The sequence below is a fragment of the Dipodomys spectabilis genome, unplaced genomic scaffold (genome assembly GCF_019054845.1).
Source record: "Dipodomys spectabilis isolate Male_0828 unplaced genomic scaffold, ASM1905484v1 ptg000297l, whole genome shotgun sequence".
NCBI classification, from domain to species: Eukaryota; Metazoa; Chordata; class Mammalia; order Rodentia; family Heteromyidae; genus Dipodomys; species Dipodomys spectabilis.
The window spans coordinates 12,876,803-12,894,706 of NW_024870974.1; the positions used below are offsets into that span (position 1 = coordinate 12,876,803).

Genomic DNA, 17,904 nt, shown 5'->3' on the forward strand with positions numbered 1-17,904 from the left:
TTATTTTTACACATCAAGTCAGCAATCATCCTAAAGTTTTGCAAGATAGAAACACTGTGGGATTAAAGGTAAGGAACACATTGAGTGCCATCGCAAGGATGGCATTTGGAGAAGAATAAAACAGATGGTCCTGACGAAAACTGGGTCCAAAGGAAGGTTGGCCCCACACAGGCTGGAGCGCCTGGCATTCATCAGACAAAGGCTGAAAGAGGCACAGTGCAGAGCAGGTGGTAGAATCAAGAATAGCTAACACGTGTCCATTCAAGCTCACCATACCTGGTGCTCACATCTTACAGACTGCAGGGATGTTTGCACAACAACTGCAAATAGGAAATCATACATGGAATGAAATCTCCATCTATTCCACGTAACAGGCATTTTAAATATGAGTCCTAAAACTAAGCAAGAGGAAAGGACTGTGGGTTTTGGAGCCATGCATTCCAAGTAATGTTTAAAGATGGCTTCTGTTAGTTTCATGAGTGTAAAATGTTGAGTAAAAATAATGTCATGCCATTAACAGAACTTTTTTCTAAGTATAGTTGAAGATAATGATGGATGGGGGCAAACTATGCACATAGGTGCACATGGATTTGAATAAAAGATAAAGCAGGCCATGTAATGGACGTATACAGACTGAGAAATATGGACACAATGGTGAAGGCTATAATGAAGATACCACATTTTACTTTGTCAATCACATTTCATGAAAGCAAAGCAAAACAAAATGAAGCAAAAACATTTAAGATCTTGGCCTGAGATGCTTTTATGACTTTACCCAAAATAACCTTCTTAAAACAAACTATCAGAGCCACGGTCCCTTTGTTTCGAACCCCATATCTGGTTGTAGGGACTCTACTCTTCGAAAATAGGATCCAAGTCCCTTGGTTCTGGCTGAGGAGGAGTCACAAGCCTGGATCATAATCCTTCTTTAGCGTGTGTTGTGGTGTGTAGGTAGATGATCTCCAGAGCCAGCAAAGGTGTCATTCAGCTGCCTCTCGATCAACTGGCTTCACCAAGAATGGTTATTTGGCACAGAGAGAGGAGATGGAGAGAAAGGGGGACGGAGAGGGAGAGAAGAAAAGAGGGAGAGAGGGGGAGGAGCTAACATTCAACCCTTCTTATTGTAATCCCTGAGATAGTTGATAAATGATTGTGACACTTCAAACAGTAAAGCGGATCTGGCCAGATTGTGCCTTTCATTAAAACAAGCACAACAGTGCATCCATGGGGGTGGGAGAGGCAAATTATCCTTCGCTCTCCATCAGTAAGAAGACCTAGAGGCTCCAAATCATAAATAATTGCTTATCTGTTAGTATTTCTTGTTATTTCATTGTCCTTTTACCATACTATAACTACTCCAAATAGCTCGTTTTCATCCTAGATGCCCCCTGCCACCGAAAGCAATCATTTCTTCAGAAGAAGGGGACAGTAGACAGTGAACGCCCAGAGAATCATTCAACCCCTGAGGTCAGCATCCTCAGCTCGCCTCTCCTACCAGAGGTGTTAGCACCTTTCTGTAAGACCACCCTAAACCATCATCTTTAACTCACATTCAGATTCTCTAGATCCTGCCTTGTGCTTTCCACAGAACTATGAGAATCTGACAGACTTGGCATTTCCTTCTGCTTTCAGGGAAGAATAAAGAGCTTTTTCATTGCACCTGATACAATTTTACTATTAAAGTCTAATTATTCTATTCAAGGCTAATGAACAGAGGATTTGCAGGTGTGACTGTGGAATCAGAGCCAGAAGTGGAAGAGGGGAGGAAGGAAGTCAAGCAGAGGTGCAAGGCCACAAGTTAAAGCCCCAAGACTCTCTCTCTCATACACACACACACACACACACACACACACACACACACACACACACACACACACACACACACACACACACACACGCATGCATACACATACAAGATCTCCTAATTACCTAAGTATTTTAGGTACTAATATTTTTTCCTACTTATGTGTAAGTTCCTTATTTCTCTCTTTGCTACGTGAGACACTGCAGAAAAGTAATTTGATATGAGTGGTTATTTTTCTTGTTAGTGAACAATGTAAAAAGCCTAAAGATTCTGTTTCCTCAGAAGAAATACAAGCATTTGCTACACTAATTACTTGTCCGGTTTGATAGTGACAGATGACAAGGCCAGTATTATTCAAGCGATTGTAGGAGATGTCATCACATAATTGTAAGAGGCCATGAAATTTTATATTGAGACACAGATTTGCCTTCTAATTGCCCAAGAAATGCCATGTGGAATGAGGGAATGCTTTTCCTTTGACTCCAGCCTCTAATGAACTTGGGCCACTGACTGCCCTTTTGTGTAGCACAAGAGAGTTTATGACAGCTCAATGTCCCAGTAGCAGGTTACAAGTAAATAGCATGACTTCATTAAAATTTTTGTCACTGAATATTAAATCAGGTCAGAATTTATAAACACTTTTCAACTCCAGTTGATTAGATTTTGAGAACTCTTCCCTCTAAAGCTTTCTTTGTACTAAAGCAATTCTCTTGAAGTCTAGCGAAGTCTGAAAGCAGAAATAGCCAGAGGTTCTTTTAAATCAGCTCATACAAATTATTTTCTCTAGTGGCAACTAATAATTAAAAGAACATGCACGAATTAATTGTGACGGTGCTTACTCAATGAAGTTAGTCCATTTCTTATTTAAGGTATCTCTCTACTATAAACTATGACTTTGAAAAAGACATTGAATTAATATTTATGCAGAGAAAAAAAAACGAGGGCTTAAAGTCTGGAATTCTCAACCTGTTAGGACATAATTCCATAACTGAAGTACACCCACTTAACATCCAGGGAACTGAACATTGAAAAGAATTGAACTATGTGTATGTTGCTATTTTCAACAAGTCTGAATCATGTAAAATCAGAATTGGAAAGTAAGCATAAAGTAATTAGTTAATTTTTCCTTTAGTGAGTTGGTCAAGTAAAAAGAGGAAGTAAATATAAATGATTATAATTTTCAAATATATTCTACAACTATATGTTACTAGCAATTGTATAATCCTGGGTTTCAGTAATAAGATACTTAAACTTTCCTTTGCCTGGGTATAGCTTATTCTTGCTTTTACAAGAATGATGATTAATAAAATTTTACACAACTATCACATCTAACTATTTGTGAGAACATGGCAAAGAAATATAGAAAAAAACCTATATAATATATAATTACTTATAATATATTGTATATATATTAATTTTTACTTATAAGTATATTATATATTATATAATATAGTATAGTGATATCAATATAATTATATACACTAATAATATACAATATACTAACATATTAATATAATATATAGACAGATTAATACATGCTAATGTATTAATATAATATATACTAATATATTATAGAGAGCATATGAAAAGTAGTTTAATGCATATTTGAATTTTTGCAATGTGGCATCCTAATAAAATGATGTTTTCTAGATGGTTCCATTATGATGATCTGAGGGAAATTTACCATGTAATACATTTAGGAGTACATACCAGTTTAGCTCGACAGATTTTTTTTTTGGTGAATTTTATGAATCTCCACCTTCTTCATTCACAGAAACTAATTTTTTCATGTCAATCCAGAGCTATCACAATGCTATGTTAAAGCAGCAATACAGAATAACCTCATACCCTATCACAATACAGAAAAGCCTCCTCCCTGCTGCACTAAATGACCCCACACTGTTCTGCTTTATGACTTCTTCGACTTTTTGCCTTTTCCCTTACATTTTGGCTAATGGTCCTTATTTTTCACTGCAGTCGGCATGACTACTTCAAACAACCTCTCTTTTTTCTTACAATGTTACTATGATTTTCAGTGACCTTGGGAACATGTATAAACCAATCTATTAGAATTGGATGTAAAATTAGGTTGGAAGGAGTGAAAACAACTTCTGGTGTAATGTTAAGATCGGGGTTATTATTGGCTAAATATTTTTAACCACAGAATATATTCTTCCTGCACTATACTTTGAATATATTACCACCTACTTCAGAGAGTTGCTAGGATAATTTGGTGAGATAACATACTTGAAATACTTTCTAAACTATAAAGGTGAATACAAATGTTACAAGGTTACTATGGTTATTATCAGATCTCGCACGCCATCTAGTGGCAACCTGGCAGATAACAAGTTCCCCAAGCACTTTAAAGCAGAAATAAATGGAAAGATGGGTTACAGCTGATGATACTTCACAACTGCATCTTTACCAGCAGAATGGCACCCACACACCTATTACAAGAAAACATCTAGTGAATCTATTCCAAGTACCTATCATTGAGAACCTGTATCTTGTAAATAGCTTACAAGAGTTACAAAGGTGTAATTTAAGTCCTGTTCCTGCCACTAACAAACCCCGTAAATTTAGATTACAGAATGATCTTTGGGGTCTCCATGTATTCATTTATAATGAAGAAGTGGTAATACTTAGTAAGAGAATTGTTTAAGAATTAAATGAGATGGGTCTAAAGTGCTTAAAAACTAGGTTAAAAATAAAGCCCCCAAATAAGACAACTACCTCTTTTTATCAATGCTTGACATTGAGTAGATGCTTCCAAAAAAGAAATATAATTGTATTTCATCTTCTTGGTTCAAGTCAAAAGCAAACGTATATTAAATAATGCCCATACCGTTAGGAGCCAATTGGACACAAAAATATCAATGTTTATATGACTTTAAGGTTTTATATGAATGAGGTTTATTAGTGAAGATCAACATAAGGATTGAACTCAGAGCCTCTGAGTAACAAAATCTTTGGTGGACTCTTTCTGAGCTATCTGCTGCCTTTGATGCATTTACCAAACTCAAGCTCCAAAATACAAAGCTCTCAAATACAAAAGAGATGTGATTTTTTTTTCTTTTGAATTGCCATTGAGACTAAATAATGTTTTTTTACTGTTCTATTATTTTAATTTTAATGCCATAATTTCACAAACTGGTGAAAAAACAAACTTGAATGCATTTGGTATGGCATTTTCTTCTTAAAATTAGAGAAACTGTTCTTTGAAATGTGCTTGAGATTTAAAGAAAGCTAGAATTATTAGGATCTTTTCTTTTTGTTGGACTGGGATTTGAACTCAGGACTTTTCACATGCACTTGAGCCAGCCCTAATGTTTTTTTTTTCTTATTGATTCTCAGGCGCATTACCTTTTTTATATCACATATAGATATATAGCACTATTTTTAAAAAACAGTGCTAGCTCTAGTGCTAAAAGTAGTGCTGTGGCTCAATGTATTAGAGCCACAGCACCACTTTTTGGTGGTTTGTGTTTTTGAGGGTTTGGGTTGTGGTTTTGGTTTTGGAGTTGCTTATTGGAGATAAAAGTTTCATGGGGACTCTTCTGGTTGGGCCAGCTTCAAACCCACGATCCTCAGATCTCAGCCTCCTGAGTAACTAGGATTAGCAGAAGGAGCCACCAGCTCCCAGCTTCTGTTACGTTTTAATTATTTCTCCCAACATCTTAGGAAGTACCCATGGCATGGCCTCCATTGACAATTGAAGAGAGGGAAGCTAAGGAAAATGTACTTGCTTGAGTACTTGTTCAAGTATGTGTGTGACCTTTTCACAGAGTGTACGACCTTTCCACATCAGAGTGAAGGAAACCTATCCACACCCATTCGGACCCACACATTTTAGAGTTCGTAGAAACTTCCAGTTGATTTCTGTAATTCTTTTTCTGTGTACATGTTGTTACCCTCTTGGTATATCACCAGTCATATCAGCAAAACCACTGGGGTTACATCTCAGCTCTGCTGTGCTATTATCCATTAGAAATTAGTAACAAAAATTACTTCCTTTATTAATAGGCACAGGAGTTCCAAACTCACCGAAGAATTTTTATAATGCTTGTTCATCAAACTTCAAATAATTTAGCAACTACCTAATTAATTCCTAATTGATATTTTTGGGCCATTACTTCCACATTTGTATCGGCATACACCAAGAGACACTGCCCTAGGTGTTTTTAGATTAAAAAAAAATCCCCTCCCCCCCATGAAAAAGGAACAGCAAATTTCCTCACTCAGCTCTACAAGTGGCCATTATCTTCTTTCAAGAATGCTAAATGAGTAAAACATATTTTCAATTCTGTAAATCAACTACAAGTTGGAAAGGTCAAGCATAACACAAAGTAATAACCCAACATTCTTTGAAAAGTTAGTGCTTCCAGTTCATAATTTTAAGGTATTGAAATTAAAAAAAAAAATCAGCTGGGCATTAGTGGCTCACAACCAGTAATGCTAGCTACTCAGGAAATTTGAGATCTGAGAATTGAAGTTCAAAGCCAGCACAGACAGGAAAGTCTGTAACACTCTTATCTCAACTAACCAGCCAAAAGCTAAAAGTGGAGCTGTGGTTCAAGGGGTAGAGTGCTAGTCTTGAGCAAAAGAAGCTCAGGGACAGTGCCCGGGACCTGAGTTCAAAACCCCTAGGACCAGCGTGCGTGCGCACGCGTGTGCACACATACACACACACACACACACACACACACACACACACACTTTTATCTTTTTCAAAAAACACCTGAGAGGAAGTAATTGAAATACAAAATGTCTACTTATTACACCTTTGTATTCTACCGTCAGATTATTCCATGGGTTTTGGTACTCAAAGTAATCTCCATGCTTTCAATCAGGTAATAGAAGATGTGGATACTTCTTCATTGTCTTTAAAGATTGCTTCCTATGCCATTAATACATTCCTATTAAATTGAAGGGTTGCCAATATTTTGCTATCACTTACTTTTAATGAATAGTAATATGGGCCGGGCACCGGTGGCTCACGCCTGTAATCCTAGCTACTCAGGAGGCTGAGATCTAAGGATCACAGTTCAAAGCCAGCCCGGGCAGGACCATCCGTGAGACTCTTCTCTCCAATAAACCACTAGAAAACCGGAAGTGGCGCTGTGGCTCAAGCGGTAGAGCGTTAGCCTTGAGATGAAGAGCACAGGGACAGCATCCAGGCCCAGAGTTCAAGCCTCACGACAGAAAAAAAAAAAAAAAAAACAGAGTATCCTATGAATAGTAATATGCACACATTATTTTGTATTTCAACAATAGGATTACATGTCTGGACGTTGGGTCATTAGAATTCAAGGGGTATATGATTTTTCTTGACACTGATGAATTGGCCTTCAAAAGGTAAATTCTCACAAGGTGTAACTGGGTTACAACAAAGACACACGAATGAGAACTTGTAGAAGACATGTGCATACAAGTGAAGTTTTAAAAAAAAAACCTGTATTATTTAAAAGTATCAGTCAAAATAACTGCAGGAAGAATGTTCTGAGAGAATCTTATCCTAAGTTCACATTCAACTAAAAAGTTTCTTTTCTGCCATGAACCTAAAGCAGCATAGGAAAACAAGAACATCAGTATTGCCTAATTGTTAATATGACATTATCTATGGTATAACAAATATGCTGACAGTTTCTGTTTGTCTCAGACATATATGAGTTATTGCAAATAAGGGAAACCATGGGACCTATATTTCCTTGGGCCTGGCTTACTTCACTTAATGTAATTTTTTCCAAGTCTTTCCATTTCCTAACAAATGGGGCAATGTCACTCTTTCTGATAGAGGCATAGAATTCCATTGTGTATATACACCACATTTTCTTGATCCATTCATCTACTGAGGGGCATCTGGGTTGGTTCCATATCCTAGCTATGGTAAATAATGCTGCAATAAACATAATTGTGCTGGTACCATTAGTATGGTCTTGTTTGTTGATATTAGGCAAAATGAACCCCAAGATAAAGCTTCAAATGTTTTTTGTCTTTCTTGTGATTGTTTCCAACGTATTTATAAGATGATTTCTTTGTTGCTTTGTATGTCCCTCTCCCAGGGTATAAGCCCTGCTTTCACTGTATCTGATGTTGATATACTTTGTGGAGGGGAAGGGAAAAAACCAACTGTTTAAATAGGGATACAGGTGGACACATTACAACAATGAGATGTACAAGACGTTATGTTGAAAAATGAACTTTACAACTTTGGTGGGGGGGTGTGGAGGTGGAGAAGAAAGGGATGGGAAGGGGAAACAAAGGAGGAGGCAACAAAACTTGATAAGAAATGTACTCACTATCTTGCCCATGTAATTGTAACCCCTCTCTACAGTATTTTCACAATAATAATAAAAAAATATGCTCCATGGAACAGAATCTATCATTGTTCTATATTAACTTACTAAATTACTATAGAAATTATCTAACAACCAAAAGTTCTCCTTTAATATCATTTCCCTGTAACTTAAAAATGACTGCATGGGTGGTATCATTAAAAATAAGAATATAAAATTTTACCTCTGCAGTTAGATATCTAAACTTAAATTGAATGTTAAATTTTTATGGATGATGCTTAAGCAAATTTGGAATTCCAAGACGTGGCATTTTATGCAATAGCATAAATTAAAACTATTACAAATGAACTCGGTTCCTTTTCCAACTCACTCACCATGACTTTATAAATCGTATACTGTATCTATGTGTCTCTCTATAAGCATGTTTTTACTACTATTGATAACTACCAGGTTTCAGATCAATCTTACTCTACCAGCATTCACCTCTGTGATTAATTATTGAGCTAGGAGATAAGATTTGGAATAGTAAACTGCCAAATGCTTTCCTTGTGTTGTATTAGGGAAAAATAAGAATATACCTATTTTTTCTTGCCCTAATGAGAAAATACTTACCTTTCACATTGCGAAAGGTTTCATCTGATTGTTCCTTCTTTGAAAATAATATTTTAACGCATTTTTTTCTTTTACAATTATCTTCTAGATGGCTTTACATTTCTGTGATCTATTTTAAAATCACTGAAGGCATCAGTCTCAGGAATCACACTGTACCTCACACGGTTCTTGCGTGTGTAATACAAAACACTGAAGACATGGATGTCAGCCTCCACCATCCTGAGCTTACCAGTGAGCGCTAAGGAGTCGCATCACCGCCTGCGGCCCTGGTGTCCTTCCGCACTTACCAGAAGGGCGAAGATGCTGCTCCTCCAAAAATTCTAAATCGAGCATCAGGTCATCTTCATCCAGCTCGCACGACCCCAAGTTATTTAACACATCCTGAGGAAAAAGAAAAAAGCAGCCATTAAAAACAAAAGCACCAAAAACAAAAAAAACTGAGGAAAAGCATGTCTATATATGCATAAGCCATGAAGCCTAAAGAATGCAAAAGGAATATGTCATGAATGGATATTATAAATCATTTGACTCTCGTGATCACTAAAATTATCAGTCCAATAAATCCTTCCAAGAACTCCTCTAAAATCTCGCTTTCCAGTCCACAATTTTATTGGTATCAATTAATTGTATTTTTTTCATTTCACCTATCAATATAGGAGTCCAATGTGAATTAATCAGACTTTCCCAACACTCTCCCTCCTCTCCCTTTTCTTAACTTTCCCATTTGTCTTTTCAACAGATTTTGTCTATTCTAACTTCTAATATATAACCTGTAATATGAGATATGTATATCATATATATCATATCTCATATGTCATATGTAACATGAGATATATCTCATATTACAAGGTATATTAACCTATGATCATGTATATGTATATATGTATGCTCATAATATATAGAAGCATATATCCTACATATGAGCAGGTATAGATAAAGGTATTATGATATAGGAAAATATTTCTATGTCTTAGAAATACACGTTTATTTTAGTCAATGCATGTCTATTTTAGTGAAAGCTTAAATAGCCATGAAAAAGGTTATTTAAAAGACACACAAAAGACTTCAATTTTCAAATATATCACGGTCTATCAATGAAATGTTAGTCTCTATTTTTACAGCTTATATTACAAATTGAGTAAACTTATGATGCATTTAGTCAGCTGTTTCTCAAAGTTTGTTTACAACTCCATGACACATTAACTTAAAATACATTTGAAAGTGGAGAACTAGTTACAATATCTTAGTTATTTGCTTTAGAGAAAGAGAAAAAAGAAAAATATGTTGAAAGAGGAATGAAGTCCTGAATATAGGTAGATGGTTGATGTATTAAGAAAAGGAAGAAATTACCTTTGAAGACTAAAAATCAAATGACCTAAGTAACCAAAGTATCATTTAAATAAAAACAACCTCAAAGTTAAATGATGCAATACTTCAGATAGCCTTAAAAGTCTCTATCATACTCTCAAATGGACACTAAAACCCCTTCTTAGAATTAAAAGAACAGAGCTATGTCTAAACAAAAAGCTCTCAGTTTAACAGACAGACTTAAACCTTATTAAAATTATAGAACAAGTGTGATCTAGGACTAGAACAAAACATTTGGGAAAGTAACAGAAAGCTTCTTTTTAAAACTTCTTTCTCCCCAAATATGGCTAATCATTAAAATGCTAATGAAAAACGGCTGTTTATTGGAAGCTGTGTCTTATACTACGACTAGGCTAGTACAGGCAAAGTGAGTTGTTCACCTACATATATAAAAAGGTGTTATAAAATATAGGCAAAAAAGGATACATTATCATACCAAGAAATGCAAAATGATAAAATTACAAAATGATCAATATGACAACAGCAAATGTAATTGCAACTAAATATGAAAAGGAGGAGTTTCTAAAAGGGAGTTTTTTTAATCAAGATACTATATTTTGAATGTTTACCTCACAGAATCTAAATGAAAGACTATTCATCTAAAAGTTAAAAATAATTTGCCCATGTATGGCAAAAATAGAAAAATCACACATGTTACTTTAAAACTCTACAAATGTAACTATAATCCCTCTGTATATCACCTTGACAATAAAATAAAACAGATGGGCAAAGAAATAACATAAAATAAAAATAAAAAAGAAAGGGGTGGATTGATCAAGATGGCTTGGAACTCAAGCTGGCATAATGAATTAAAATCCCTTTTACAACTACTTAAAGATAGCAAAAATAAAATAGTTAAAATTAAAGAAATAAAATGTCATAGAATAATCAATAATGGACATGTGACAAAGAAAAAAGGAAAAGTGTCTAAATCATTTAAGGTAAATTGATACATGACACTGGGAAGTTTCATTGCGCATTGGTAACAATTTCTTAGACAAAATTCCAACTAGAACGTGAAGGTCACTGAAAATATCTGATCCAACCTTTTGGCATAGAAGATTTATGTAGGTATTTTAAGACATACAAAGTTTAAACTGCAAAGCTAATTACTAACTAATTTGTAAGATAAGTACATTGGATATCAAGCCAAATATAAATATTAAGAATTCTCTAAGTAGGCATTTGAAAAAAATCTTGTAGTAATACTGATTACTCGTGTAATCATTAATCTCCCAAGTGATTTGATATCAGAAGTTGTTGAAAATAAATGAAATAATTACTGATGAAATAATTCATATATTAATTGTCTTAGCTCTAGGGACATACTAATGAATATAAGAAGCATGATTTCTTTGCTCATAAACCTTGGCGGTAACTGCATTTTAGTAAAGAAACTAATTGCTCTTTAAAATAAAGGATTATTATTTATGTCCGCCTCTTGTTTTTGATTAGTGTGAGCCAATCCTCCAGAGCCTCATTTTTTTGTAGTGAAATAATAAAATTGATTTTTTGAAAACAACAAAGTTGAAAGAAATCTCTGAACACACCCGTGAGCTTCAACCATTCCATGAGGCCTGTTCTAATGTAAGTCACCATGCTGCATTATCTTTTTCTGCAAATTAGATGGTCATTAGGAGTCTGCCAAAAATAAAGGAAACTGAGACACGTCACTACACAGGATAGCATTGCTTTAAAAGCAATAAAGAATTCTATTATGCATTATTAAATTATCATTGCTCATTAACTGTTGTATTTCTCTACTGTCATAGCTTAGTCAATTGATTGTCTGTAATCAGGTCTAGAAGATAAAGCACAAGATGTGGCATGCCGGACCTTCACAGTTGCTTATGAAATATTCAATGGACACTATAATTACTCTGCCTTAATTCAACAAGTAAAATCCAGCCACACTGGGTACAGTATTGGAAGATTCATATTCTAAGTTTCTATTCAAGTCCCAATACATTATCCTCATGGGTGAAATACACCTCAAATGAATGGGTGAAAATAAACATAGAATCATGCCAAGGAAAGAAGCTAGTGTTTGACTCACTGTCCATACTTAGATTTTACTGGGACCACCTTACAAAGGCATGACTGAAGACAGCATGCATAGCAGATCTCAGCGTCCATGGTGACTCCATTACTCCCTATAGTAAGATGGCCAGGTGTGAGCCGCTCCAATCTTCCAGCTTCCCTCATTCTGATCAAGTGTGACGCATGCCCTGCCCAGAACTAAGGGCACATGCCAGTCCTCTTTCAAAAGAGCCGCGTTTGTCTCTGTGTGTGTGCTGTTTCCACTGGGAGATAATCAAGGATATTTGTGCCTCAATGTAATAGAAAAAAAAAAGTTGTCTCCTTTTCTCATTTGTGACACCATTGCCAGAGCAGACAGACCGTGGTGCAGGCCAGAGAAGGGCGGGTGTCCACAATGTAGAATAGCTCCTAGGTATGAGAGGACTAAGGGTGGACACATGCAGCAGAGACACTCACGAGACACGAGGTTGGAGATAAACCCCTGAACGGGTTCAGGAGGGAAAGTCTGGGAGAAGATGAGGGAAGAGGTGACAGTGTTCAAAGTCATTACCTGACTTAAGTAACTGTAACCACACCGGATACCACTTTTACAATAACAATGTTTGGGGGGGAGGGCTGGGAAGGTGGCTCAGTGGTAGAGCGCTTGCCTTGCATGCATGAGGCCCTGGGTTTGATTCCTCAGCACCACATAAGCAGAAAAAAAAGCCAAAAGTGGCGCTGTGGCTCAAGTGGTAGAGCGCTAGCCTTGAGCTAAAGAGCTGAGGGACAGCGCCCAGGCCCAGAGTTCAGGCCCCACGATGGACCCCCCCCCCCCAAAAAAAAAAAACAATATTTTTTTCTAACTCACTGGAAAGTGGCACATTCATATTCATTTTTAGAAAATAACCCTGTCCACACAGTCTGGAGGCACTGTAAGGAAAATGCTTTCTACGCAGATCCTAGCTGGCATTGTTTTACATGTTTTATTTTCAATCATTCTGTGTATTTATTTTTTCTGGTCCTAGGGATTGAACTCAGTGCCTGGGCGCTGTCCCTGAACCTCTTTGTGCTCAAGGCTAGTGCTCTGCCTCTTGAGCATAGCACCACTTTCAACTTTTTCTGAGTAGTTAATTGTAGATAAGAGTTCCATGTATTTTCCTGCCCAGGCTGGCTTTAAACTGCAATCCTCAGATCTCAGCCTCCTGAGTAGTTTAGGATTACAGGTATGAGTCATCAGTGCCCGGTTCTGAGTTTCTTTCTAAATTTGCTTTTCAAAGTATCTTTAAGCAGTTGTACAACAGAGTTAGCAAAGCAGTCCATGAATACAATGCATCTTGATCAATGTCAGCCCTTCCACATTCTCACCCATCCCTCCTTTCTTTCACTCTTCTTAGCTCTGGTGGGTATACATTGGTTTCTTGGCTTCATTCTCTTCCTCTTCTCCTCTTCATTTGTCTACTACTTCCCCTTTAGCCCCATCCCCGCTCCCTTTCCAAGAACCCACTTCCTGGTGTTGATTTTGTTGAACTTTGACTTTGTTTTATGGTTCTCAAAGTTTAGAGTTAAGGAAAACAATATAGCTTGCCACAGGAGATATCGGAACAAATATCTGAACACGTGTTTGCGGAAGAATAAAAAGTTCCCCATTAAGCATTGCTTTACATAAATACATGTGTGCATGCATGGATATGTGCCCTTTGATGAACTTAAAGGAAAATCAGACACGAAAACAGCATCTCGCTAGATGTTTGAATGTAAGTGAACGTGAATAATTTTGAAATTGGCACAAGGGTGCTTCTATTTTTATTCATTTCTATGGACCCTAAACAAGTAGACTTCCTACCAGACTGTAATTCTGTTTTCTGTACAGGGAAAGTAAATTTGATTACAGTATCTCTTGATATTCTCTTTTCCCCATCAATGATTCTTTTTTGCATAGAAATGATACTTCACTATCCTATTTGATAATTATTTTAATCTAACCTTTCAGATTTCACTTGACATTTCTATCCATTTCCCCAGTGGCAAATTTAACCAAGTTTCTCATTTATGCATCTATTAAGATTAAACTAACATTTTGTTTCTTTCACATAGAATTCTTTATTGGCTGTGGTCAATATTAATTTGTTCACCTGGGATCTTATACTATGGTTCATATGTATTCTTATTTGGAAAGCCGAATATGACATATTCTTTTCCCTTTACATCTCCCCAAAGCCTAGAACAGTCTTATAAGTTGATGCCATTGGTATTTATTTATTAATAATTTACTGTTTAGGTATTAAGGAATTATATAGGCTTGAAATTTGCAATCTAAGTATCAGCTACAGATTAATGAACACTATGGTTCATGAACTTAAACAATTTTTTACTTTTTCACTGCATATAGCTATAGCAGTATCTCGGCGATCAGCACCATCTTATGCTGGTTCTAAGCCCCAATTTCCTGTCACATCTTCATGCAGTGGGTGGCTCACATCATTTGAGAGGCGTTATGAGCTATCAATACCTGTGTTATACAGGACAGGAAACATGCCTGACCATCAAAGCAAACAGAGAATGTATCATGAAAGCTGTTCCCTATACAAACAGGGAAAACAGTGACTTTCCTCACTGCTAGGAATCGATAATGGCAGGGGTAATCACTAGACACTGTGTTGAAAATGAAGTGTACAACTTGTGGGTGGGGACAGGAGGGAAAAACTGGGAGAGAGCGAGGGAGGGGCTGACATTATTCAAATGAAGTATTCTCATTACCTGACTGGTGTAACTGCAACCCCTCTGTATGTCAACTCTTTGATAGCAATGATATATTTTCAAAGGATTATTTCTGATCAAAGTTCTAGAAAATTCCTCAACAAAACAAACATCTGTTGGGACCATTATTTTACATTTTATCAGGCCTAATTATATACTTTCCATCAAGTACAAAATACATGACCTGGGTAAAAAGAAACACAATGGAATTCCATTTCTGACAGAAAAGTGTGCATGGCAACAAAGTGTGCTTTCAACTGTCTCATTTCCTAACATGGCATCAGAGAATATCCACTTTATTCCCAACATATCCAACCACTTCACCTGTGCCCCAGGACAGAACTTTCCAGAATTCTACTATGTATATATGAATCCCCTCTGCTTCTATTATTTCCATCAGTCAGGGTAACGTGTGTGTGTGTGTGTGTGTGTGTGTGTGTGTGTGTGTGTCCATCAAACAGTATTTCTAAACAATCCTACCTAATCATGACAAGTATGATTATTTAACTCAAACATAATTTAATCGTACCACATAGAATATATGATAATGACTTTAAGTCTGCTTTCTATTGATGACATACTTCTCTCTCTCTCTTCTCTCTCTCTCTCTTTTTCACACACACACACACACACACACACACACACACACACACACACTTTGTACAAGTAAACTGAAGATAAACCGAGGGTGAGATATATGAGTCCTACTTGACCTAGCATATCACTTCAAAATTGGTAAAGCCTCAAATTTAGTCCTAAATAGGCAGACAGAACCATGGAGGTCTCAATTGTAGAGTGGCAGAACCAAGTGCTGAGCCTTCTATACTTTAGCAAATGCAAAAATGTGCACCTCTTTCCTTAGCCCATTTCCTTCGTGCACCCACACCCCATGCTGGGTTCATACCAGGTAAACATCTGTGTCATCAGACCACTCTATCCCCAAAGGAAAAGTCATAGCTTGTCATAAAATGAACATCTAATTCCCAGACTTTCGATGCCACATTCAAAAAAATATGCAAAACAACATCAATCTAGTTTCTAAAAATGACCTATTATACACTCAGCAATCCAGAATCACTTAGGTATTTCCTGTCTCTGCCTGCATGCGTAATACTCTCACAATACTGCTTTTCTCCCCATTACCAACTATTTCACTGTAACTCAATATTAAACTTTCTCATTCAATTTCATCTTTCAAGTTGAACTACTTTGTTTTAAAACTGTTAGTGGACAAATTATGTGGGTCCAACCATCAAATTATGAAATTATATAAACACACAATCTAATATAAAACCAAGGTTTAGTATTAGATTAAAATACCTTTTTCCCAGGGAGATTTTGAGTTCCTAACTGGTTATTGATTAGTTGATGAAATAAGAAAACAAATATGTATAGGTTTCTATATGAATACCCTTAGAATGACTTTTGTAATGCATTTGCTTATTTTTTTCTTACATATCTATAGTTTACAGTAAGAGGTTCATTCACTATTATTTTAAGTTACAGTTATGGTCAAGCATGGAGGTTCACACCTGTAATTCTAGCTACTTTGGCTGAAGTTATAAACCAGGCTGGGGTAGGTGGAAAGGAGCCAAATTCATGAGACCTCATTTCAACCAATAAAAGGCTACGTGAAAGGGTGTACAACTGCCATCTCAGACAGTCTTCAAGAATAAATAGGAGGATCAAAATCCAGACTGAGTCAGGCAAAAAGCAAGACCCTATTTGAAGAAATGAAAGAAGCACAAAAGCACAGGTGTTCATGAAACCCCAGTACTGCCAGAGAGAAAAATAAAATTCCAATCGCATTCGTTCTTCTAAAAAAATTCCAAACCACATTCATTTTTCTCCTATCACACTAACTTACAATGCATTGATACATGAATTCCCCTAAAGACTAGCATCCCTGGGTATCATTTGACCTATGAAATGACTTTGGTCCTAATGCTGGCTTCCTTGAATAGCTTGAATCCTTGAATAGTTTGAACTAGATAAGTTCGAAGCCTTCTTGTAGCTTACTCCTCACTATTCCATTGACAACAAAAACATCCAAATTTTTTTTTGGTTGTCATGATGCTTGCACATTAATCTCTTTCATAACCTTTTTCTTCTTTTGACTAATTAATAGTCCTCATGGAATAGCTTATTAATTGTTGTCAATAAATAGGAATTCCCACGCACACATTTTGATAATGAGGTCACCTTACTCTTTAAATGTTAAATTACACAAAATATGTAAAGTATGTGATGTGTAAGGTACATGAGTCTATCAAGAGATACATTTTTACTTACATATTTAATTATAGCACTAGCAGTATAGTTATATGAAAAGAGTTCATTTTTGCAGGGTGTATCGTCTCCATACTTCCCAATTTTGGGTTTATAACAAAAAAGCATTATAGATATTATTTTCTGGAAGGTAGAAGGATTTCTTGAAGCAGGACTTATTTCAAGGAGATAACTTGAACTCCTTAGCTTCTCACCAACTCTCCACCAAGACAGGAAAGATGATCACCAATCGTATAAAATTCCACGTAGGCAACTATACCTTGTCTGATAATGGAAAATATGATTGAAATTAGGTAGTTATTTATAGGCAAGACCTAAATAGGTTTTGCAATAACTTGTAGCCATTAACCAGCCTAGCTTTGCAGGCAGTTAAGACATGAAAATTCTTCATCTGTGCTGGAGAAATCTAAGAATCACTAAAGGAAAATGTTAAGCAATTTAAACCAAGGTTAATTCTAAGAAACAAATCTGACTAATTCACTCTACCTCCTGCAATTCCATACTTCAAAGGGAACATGTATGTATTCTAAAAAGTGAAAATAAAAATCAGTAGGAGCTTTAAGTCTGTGGCATCTTTTGCAGCCATGGTTACTAAAAAGCAACTGGCATCAGGTAAAGCTTTTGAATGCCTTTGATAAAACAAAATTTTAAAACCCCTGAAAAGCACTTGAAAGGAATCCTTTAAAATGGGCTTTATTTAAAGACAGTAAGCCATAGGCTTAAAAAAAGAAGAAAATATAAACCAAGCCTTGTGAA

General features: G+C 36.1%; 1 protein-coding gene across 1 annotated transcript in view; it reads right to left on the bottom strand.

The window, feature by feature from the left end:
* The window catches only part of Ccser1 (coiled-coil serine rich protein 1), a 389,496-nt gene that overhangs the window by 255,169 nt on the left and 116,423 nt on the right, over positions 1–17,904 (bottom strand). Inside the window, 1 exon segment of the mRNA XM_042701889.1 lies at positions 9,003–9,096. Within this exon segment, the coding sequence (XP_042557823.1) occupies positions 9,003–9,096 (94 nt within the window).